Here is an 8,175-nt window from a genome sequence, read left to right as displayed (position 1 = left end):
AAGAGGTCAGGGCCAAACACAACTGAAATAAATAATTGACGATACTTTATAAGCATGAGAGATATATGCTGTATAGTCAAGTAGATTGATGTCAGACTTCAATATCAAGATAAGAATTCATTCTAAATAAACTGAGAAAATTACCAAAGTGTATATCCTTTAGCCACTGGGCAAGCGAAACTGAAAATTATATTGTTTATAGGAAAAAACAAAGGCAATTTAACAGCACGGCATCTTTCTCAGATTTGAAGCTGGGATAATGAGCGATTTAAAGTGGACTTTTGACATATCTACAGATATAGAATACATGTATATTCAAAGAGGAATGCTAGATAGAATGGAACGTGATTGATAGGAAGTGATAGGATGACTTTCAAACTTAGAATCTTGGTCAACTCTGTGATTGAATGATTTTTTGTACAGTGGTTCAAGTTGTGAGTCTCTCTCATATTTAGTTCTTAAACTCGGTCATCAACTGAAATTAATATTCATTTGGTTTTTCGTCGTCCTCAACTTCAAGAATACATACATACTTCGATGCTGAGGTTTCATAGTTGAAATGATAAATCTCTTTGGCCATATTAAGAATACAGATGTATTTGTTTCTCGAGCTGTGTGGACTGTAGCTAAAACTCACAGGTATCTTATCGGGGATAAAAATAATATATACAAGAGCTTGAAGGGCATGATAGAGCCTCCAATACTTTAAGAAATAATATATTTAATCGTTAACCTGTCTTCGTCTGATCAGTCATGTCGTCACATAAATAAGACGGAGAAATCATGTGTGTTGTGAAATGAGAATAATGTATGGTTACCGCGGAACACGTTTAGTATGATACTTCAGCTGTTGTGCTTTTGAGACATCCAACATAAAGGCAAGTGAGTTACTTGAGAGGAAATGCACACAGACTCAGTATTGTGTATGCGGTTCTTGAAGAACTAACACAGCTACAAATATTACGAAGCGATTCTTAAGAGGAATCACTTAAATAGTATGATTAAGTATGGTCATTATCGTACGACACACAATTTTCTGCACATTCACAAACTATTTCCATCCATAAACCAATTAAAAGGAGTCAATGAATTGACTATATAAATAAGTTAAATTCAATTACTTAGAATCTTCAACAACTTTACTCAAGCGCAGTATATTAGACAATAATACATAAGATCATCTTATTGCTTAACTACTTGAGCTTTGAGAAAAGACTGTGCGCCACGCAATGATCCAACTCAGCGACGTAGTCGAACAGTTCCTCCATGCATGTTTCAGTTGTTTTCGAGCGACTGTTCACACGGTCGTTGCATTCCTGATATTTGTTGTATAGACTTTCAATATGGCCCTTAGCCTGACACTTATCCTGTAAAATGCAAATTAATTGTATTCAGTTTTTAACACACATAAACGACAAACTTCTACTCACTCTAAGTTCGGCTTGCGGGTCAACCAGCTCCGCTTCATCATCATCAGCCCGAACAACGGGAAGTCCGAAAAATTTCCAAAAGGCCATTTTAGATGCTGAAAATTACGTAAGACTTGAAATAAAAATCTGACTAGTGACAAACATTTCGATTCAAATGTAGAACACTATTATTATGTGAATGTATATGAATATAAAACAGCACATAATAATGTGAAGAGACCGCTGTTTTCCACGATGTTTATGGGCGAATTCTTGAATTATCCGTGAGTAATCAAAAACAAGTCCATTTGGAGCAGATTATATGAATTTCAAAAAAGCGCTAGCGGCAAACTTACAAAAAGCAAGGAATTAAATTATAAAAAATAAGTTAAAACCTTTTTGTCGATTGACTTGTGATGCAATCAATACGGATATTTTATAAGTAGCGTTGCCATACTAGTTAAACGTATTCACATATGTCTATTAAGTACCAGGCCAGTATTTTTACAACGCCGATGCTACCCACTGTTTGTGTCAACAATTGCTAAAATTAATCTAGGTAATCTAATTTTTGCTATATTTAGAAACAATAAAAGTTGTTTTCAATAAATAAAAGGATTATATATTTTATAGGAAGAGGAGCGTCCCAAAAAAGGTAATTTAATAATAATCGATCAAAATGCATAAAAACATCGATAACATTGATTTTACATCCCTTCGAGGCCTCGTTTTTTCTGTGTATTTTTTATTCGACAGTGTTTTAATACTTCATATGTTGTTATATATCGGGAATTTCATATTCTTTTGATAGAATCGCTACAATGCTGATAAAACAACATTAATTACTACGTTGCATGAATTCGAGGAGGTTCTGTTCGTCGAATTAAAGATATCGCAAACATTTTTGTTTTCCTCTTAATACACTCCCGGACGTGCCCGCCGACATAGTCGGTAGTCGTCTTAAGCTACTTAAAGTAAGTAACAAAAATAGTCATATTCCTTATATTGACTGTATTTTGAGTGGTCATATTGTAAAAATGCCAACAACAAATTTGCTGATGTAGCTTTATTTCTCTTTTGTAAAAGATCCCGTAAACGTGGCCAACTGATATTCTATGGATACCAGCAATAACTATACCTTAATTAATGGCGGAGAATCATCGGGCGAACAGACGCACATCACGATGCAGGGCTATCGTGATGGTAATGTCTTTAATCCTGCGTGCCAAACGAGAATGCATAGGAACTTCAAATTATTAGCGGATCCGCAGTTGTTGAAATGTGGTAGCAAGTTATATCGGTACGACGGCGTTGTTCCTGGAGACCCAACGTACCCAACAATAACACCTCGCGATCCACGAAATCCACTTATTCGAATTCGAGCCAAGCCTGTCGAACCTTTAATGCTGGTTGTACCCCGGTAAGGCGCCATTTTTGTATTTGGATTTTAGACCTTGATAAATAATAGCATGCATTATATTTACAGATTTGTGATCGATTCCGATTATGTTGGTCAGCCACCTGCAATTGAGGTCACGGTTGTTAATCTAAATGACAATATCGACAAGCAGTTCCTCTCTAGCCTACTGGACAAGTGCGGGCCCACGGATGAAATAACTATATACCATCACCCAACGACAAACAAGCATTTGGGCATCGCGCGTATTGTCTTTGAAAGCACCAAAGGAGCACGACAGTTTGTCGAAAAGTACAACCAGAAATCGGTGATGGGAAAGGTAATGGATTCTAAGCGATTTTATAGTTTGTTGAGTGTGTGCAGCAGTTAGCTGTTAGCTGTCTATACAGTGGACAATCATATTCATTCTCGTATATTACAGATATTAAACGTATTCTGCGATCCTTTTGGTGCCGTTCTAAAGAAAACCATTGATAATATTACAAATCCTGTTGCACCTCGACCATTGGCACCGATCACACCTCATTCGACAACAACGCATATTTCGGTAAATGAACATTTTCATGAATACATAGAAAAGGAAGATCCACATTTAGTTTCTGGAAGTGGTTATAACGCTTATTACAAGAGTTCCGCGTATGGCGAAGTGGAAAGAGATCGGCACAGAGATCGAGATCGTCTTATAAAAGAACGGCCACGACATTCCGTTGAAAGTGGCTATGATCGGGAACGTGGGTCACGTCATAAGTATAGTAGTTCACGTCATGGTCGCCATTACTACTCTCGGGGATCACGGGAGAAGAGTCCGGACATAAACAGAGATCGTTTATATAGTTCTAGAGACAGAGATCGAGACACAAGGTCATATGATTATTCTCGCTCGAAAGGACGAGATAAATTTCGCGAGCGCAATAGATCAAGAGATCATTCTCGCGATCGGATGAGGGACAGAAGAGATCACCGCTTAAGTTCGTCAAAAGAACGGGATTACCGAGAACGTGATCGTGACAGATCAATGGATACTGATGGCGATCGGAAGGAGCGCATTAGTTCTAAGCACGATATACGCTATGAATGCACTGAAGACGAAAATGGTACTTCGTCGGTGTTTCAAAACCAACAATATTATTCTGGCATTCCGGCACCTAACCATATACCGTCTGATTACGGATATAACCATTACAGCTACACTATGAGTGAAAGTGTCCAATCATGGAGCAGCTCCCACCGAAGGTGGCCCGCACCGCAACCAGACTCACAGATTATACCGCCCCCACCTCCGCCCCAAGAAGAGGAAGAAAACTGGGACGATCCACAACCTCCACCATTGAAGTCATATTCAAAAGATATCTCACCTTCAACGGAGTCAGTTGGTATAAAGCAACAAGCATCACCAAAACGATCACAGTCAAGCAAATCGAATAATAATCTGGAGACAGCTGCCGAGTCAGAAACCAACTCGGAGAATGTTGATTTAGACACACGTATTGCACTCATATTTAAAGGAAAGACCTTTGGAAATGCGCCACCTTTTCTGCAAATGGATAGCAGTGATTCTGAAACAGAAAAACCTAAGGTTGATGATATCAGCGAGGCAGCGGATTGCGATTCAAATAGCAACCAGAACAAGCATGGAACTGATAAAACTCTTTCGGCTTTACAGCAGCAAGGCGCTAGTGATATATCAAGTGATGACGACATTCTGATCAAGAAAGATATTCAGGTCCCAGTTGAAAAGTCCGAAGCAAATGATAACAATGACGATAATATGTCATTGTCAAGTTTATCGTCACATGAAGAAACGGTAAAAGAACCTGCACATGCGCCAACCCAACTGGCATCAAAAATGATGTTTGCCGGATATACGGATTCCCATGCTTCAAGTCATAATAATTATTATTATCATCAATCAGCATATGGATATGGCCACTATCCATCTGCCATAGCACCGAGCTCGGGGTTGACCGGAAAGTACTTTTCGAACCCTGCATATATGCAAGCGCCATACCTCCCGGGAGTTGTTTCGGCGGACTCCTTCAATTTGGATCCGTACATGCAAGCATATGGTTATCAGCATACCCAGCCAGATCAAAATGATGAGGTGAAGCAAAACGTTAAGAAGGTCATGAATATAATTGTTGATGAACTGAAACAAATCCTTAAACGAGATGTTAACAAACGCATGATTGAGATGACAGCTTTCAAGAATTTTGAGGCTTGGTGGGATGAGCAAACGGCAAAAGCGCGTACAAAACAATTGTCAGCTGCTGTCGAGACCGGTACAACTAATAATATCTCAGCGGAAAAACAAACATCGCAGGAGAAACCGCCCGACATTAATCAATTAATCAATACGCAAAGAGAAATTCCAGACTTTCAGTCCTTCACCAGTATTGGTATACGAGCTGCAATGCCGAAATTACCATCATTCCGGCGTGTGCCCAAACACCCTAGTCCCATTCCCGACAAATTGGAACGGGATCTTAGTGACCAAGAGGAAATGGTACAGCGTTCGGATTCAGATAAAGATGATTCAAATATGGGCAGTTCCGATGCCCAAAATCTTAGCTTAAAACGGCGCACTTTGCAAAGGGATATTGGAAAATTACGTCCTACATCAAACAATATACGACTGAAAAGAAAGGGAAGTGCCTCGAGTTTCTTTTCGTCGTCTACGTCGTCGTCTTCCAATAGCGATGGCGAAAATGAGGCTGACGATATGGGCAATAGAGCAGAAAATGACAGGAGTAGCGACGATGAAAGCTTTGATGAAGACATCCCACCCAGCAATTTAAGTGAAAGGGACAAGTTTACCAAGAAGCGTAGACGTGACTTGAAAGCTTCCGATGAAAAAATATTACATGTATATTCGGATTCTGAAGAAGAGAATCAATCAATAAATCGAATTTCGTCAACCAAGCGAAGTCGCTTGAAAAAAATGGACATATACTCTGATACTGATGAAGATGATGATGAGAAAACAGAGAGTAAACTATTCACGAGCTCCAAACCTAATCTCATGTCATCCATTCCGTCTGACCTCGAAGACATAAGCAAGGATAGTTGTTTTGACATGGAGGAAACGGAAATGGCTGCAACATTCGAAAGAGAATCGAAGACAGATGATAAAATGGATAGTGAATCCCGCCGATCTCCTACACCTGTTCCGCCACCGGATTACAACGAAGAAACTGTATCAAAGTCTGATGATTTAGGTACAGGGAAATCTCATTTCGGGTACGATCGTATTTATAGTGACTCGGAAGAAGAACGAGAGTATCAGGAAAAGAGACGCCGAAACACAGAATACATGGCCCAAATCGAGCGCGAATTTCTAGAGGAACAACAGAAAAAGTCAAGTCAGGCAGACAATAAATTAAATGTCGATCTCAATTTGGATATTGATAAAATGTCGAGCTTTGAGATGCCTGACACACCTGATATTTCAAAGCTGCCTCCAACACCTGGTGCGAAATTACTAGTGGAAGAAGCAAAACTATACAACAAAAATGTTATAGAAGCTGACGTCGAAGGAAAACACTATTCGAGCACAGTAAAGACTGAAATTAGTTTGAAAAGTACTAAGAGTACTAATAATCAGTCGAATGATATTGAAGATGCAAGTACTTTGCAAACAGACACCAATTTAAAAACGGAAGTTTTTAAAACAGATCAATCTGGCCCTCCGCAGAATGAGCATACACGAATTTATAACGGAAAGGAGTCGCCCGTCTCTTCCGACAGTGGATCCAGTCAAGCGTCCCAAGCTAGTCAAGTGGCATTAGAGCATTGTTATTCCTTGCCTCCGCAAGCACAAGGTGCATTTGCAGCCGGTGCTTCAGCGGACCAATTTGATTCTAAAAATAAAAAAGAGGCTGACAATATGCAGCTTGCAAGGCCTGGACCTGGAAGACCTCGCAAGGATTCTGTTCGAGCTCAAAAGAAAAAGAAAGATTTTTCAGGGCGGCAGGTTAATAAAAAGACGAAAATAGAGTCAATGAAGAATACACTTTCCGAATTGGCTCGCCAAACCGCTAACTTTGTTCCGTGTGAAATGTTCAATCCCCGTGATCAAAATGAAGAAATGGTAATCCTATACACTTTCTTGACAAAAGGCATCGATTTGGAGGACATTAAGTACATCAAGGCAAGCTATATTGAGCATTTACAAAAGGAGCCATATGCGTAAGTCAATTGTTGTTTAGATTTCAAGCAAACTTCTAATCACCTTGCTTGTTTGTAATTTCAGTATGTTTTTGAATAATACTCATTGGGTTAATCACTGCACCACGGACAGAGCGTTCTGGCCGCCTCCTCCTAAAAAACGACGTAAGGACGACGAACTCATGAGACACAAAACCGGTTGCGCACGAACTGAGGGCTTTTATAAGTTGGATGTACGCGAGAAGGCTAAACACAAATATCATCATGCTAAAGCAAACATACATGACACTCAAAATGACGATCGATGCGACGAGCCGACGGCATTGACAAACCATCATCATAACAAATTAATATCTAAAATGCAAGGCATTTCTCGTGAGGCTCGATCGAATCAGCGACGTCTTCTGACGGCCTTCGGATCGATGGGCGAGTCCGAGCTTTTGAAATTCAATCAGCTCAAATTCCGTAAAAAGCAGCTGAAGTTTGCAAAATCGGCAATTCACGACTGGGGATTATTTGCCATGGAACCTATCGCAGCAGATGAAATGGTTATCGAATATGTTGGCCAAATGATTCGACCGGTAGTTGCAGATTTAAGAGAGACTAAGTATGAAGCGATTGGCATTGGAAGCTCATATTTATTCCGAATCGATATGGAGACTATTATTGATGCGACTAAATGTGGCAATTTGGCAAGATTTATAAATCATAGCTGTAATGTAAGTATAACTAAATGGTACCAATGATTAAAGCTCTTGTTAATGTATTGATTATTGATTCTGTTTGCAGCCAAATTGTTATGCCAAAGTCATTACCATAGAGTCCGAAAAAAAAATTGTTATATATTCAAAACAACCTATTGGTGTTAACGAAGAAATTACTTATGACTACAAATTTCCTTTAGAGGAGGAGAAAATCCCATGTCTATGTGGAGCTCAAGGGTGCAGGGGTACGCTTAACTAAATCGAAGAAGAACTGGATTTAGAATATGCTGCATTATTAATTACTGAAAATGAATGTTAATAATTGCTTTTACTTTAACACACTATGTTATTACCACGCTTAAAAGTAATCAATATTATTTTATATATTCTGTTACATTTAATTAGAACATTTTTTGTATCTTAAGTAATTTAAAATAATATATAAAGAAAATTCAAAGCATCGCATCGCCGCTTGTTTTGA

General features: G+C 39.0%; 2 protein-coding genes across 4 annotated transcripts; one reads left to right on the top strand and one right to left on the bottom strand.

The window, feature by feature from the left end:
• Nucleotides 1-1,121: 1,121 nt before the first annotated feature.
• Nucleotides 1,122-1,954, bottom strand: UQCR-11 (Ubiquinol-cytochrome c reductase 11 kDa subunit). Of its 3 annotated transcripts, none has more exons than XM_030384939.2 (3): nt 1,805-1,954; nt 1,431-1,525; nt 1,122-1,367 (listed from the first exon to the last, which is right to left on the bottom strand). In XM_030384939.2, the coding sequence occupies exons 2-3, from the start codon at nt 1,515-1,517 to the stop codon at nt 1,194-1,196; spliced, it is 261 nt and encodes an 86-aa protein (XP_030240799.1). In that variant the 5' UTR covers nt 1,518-1,525; nt 1,805-1,954; the 3' UTR covers nt 1,122-1,193. The 3 variants fall into 3 exon arrangements, with proteins under 3 accessions (XP_030240799.1, XP_030240798.1, XP_089113195.1); XM_030384938.2 differs by having other exon boundaries at nt 1,766-1,923; XM_089257069.1 differs by lacking the exon at nt 1,805-1,954 and having other exon boundaries at nt 1,431-1,548.
• Nucleotides 1,955-2,495: 541 nt separating this feature from the next.
• On the top strand, nt 2,496-8,095 carry Set1 (SET domain containing 1). Its single transcript, XM_030384921.2, has 5 exons — nt 2,496-2,829; nt 2,896-3,145; nt 3,248-7,011; nt 7,076-7,709; nt 7,780-8,095. Exons 1-5 carry the CDS (start codon nt 2,525-2,527, stop codon nt 7,951-7,953), a joined length of 5,127 nt encoding a protein of 1,708 aa, XP_030240781.1. The 5' UTR covers nt 2,496-2,524; the 3' UTR covers nt 7,954-8,095.
• Nucleotides 8,096-8,175: the final 80 nt, after the last annotated feature.

The sequence above is a fragment of the Drosophila navojoa genome, chromosome 2 (genome assembly GCF_054131105.1).
Source record: "Drosophila navojoa isolate 15081-1374.11 chromosome 2, UAZ_NAV_1.0, whole genome shotgun sequence".
Taxonomy (NCBI): domain Eukaryota; kingdom Metazoa; phylum Arthropoda; class Insecta; order Diptera; family Drosophilidae; genus Drosophila; species Drosophila navojoa.
This window is presented reverse-complemented; position numbering and strand designations above follow the sequence as displayed.

Excerpts from the sequence above, each read along its gene's own strand:
- UQCR-11 (XM_030384939.2), bottom strand. The coding sequence starts at position 1,517 with ATGGCCTTTTGGAAATTTTTCGGACTTCCCGTTGTTCGGGCTGATGAT. Across the intron at positions 1,368-1,430 it reads ACCCGCAAGCCGAACTTAGA|GATAAGTGTCAGGCTAAGGG; the intron begins GTGAGTAGAAGT and ends TGCATTTTACAG.
- Set1 (XM_030384921.2), top strand. The coding sequence starts at position 2,525 with ATGGATACCAGCAATAACTATACCTTAATTAATGGCGGAGAATCATCG. Across the intron at positions 3,146-3,247 it reads AGAAATCGGTGATGGGAAAG|ATATTAAACGTATTCTGCGA; the intron begins GTAATGGATTCT and ends CGTATATTACAG. Across the intron at positions 7,012-7,075 it reads TTACAAAAGGAGCCATATGC|TATGTTTTTGAATAATACTC; the intron begins GTAAGTCAATTG and ends TTGTAATTTCAG.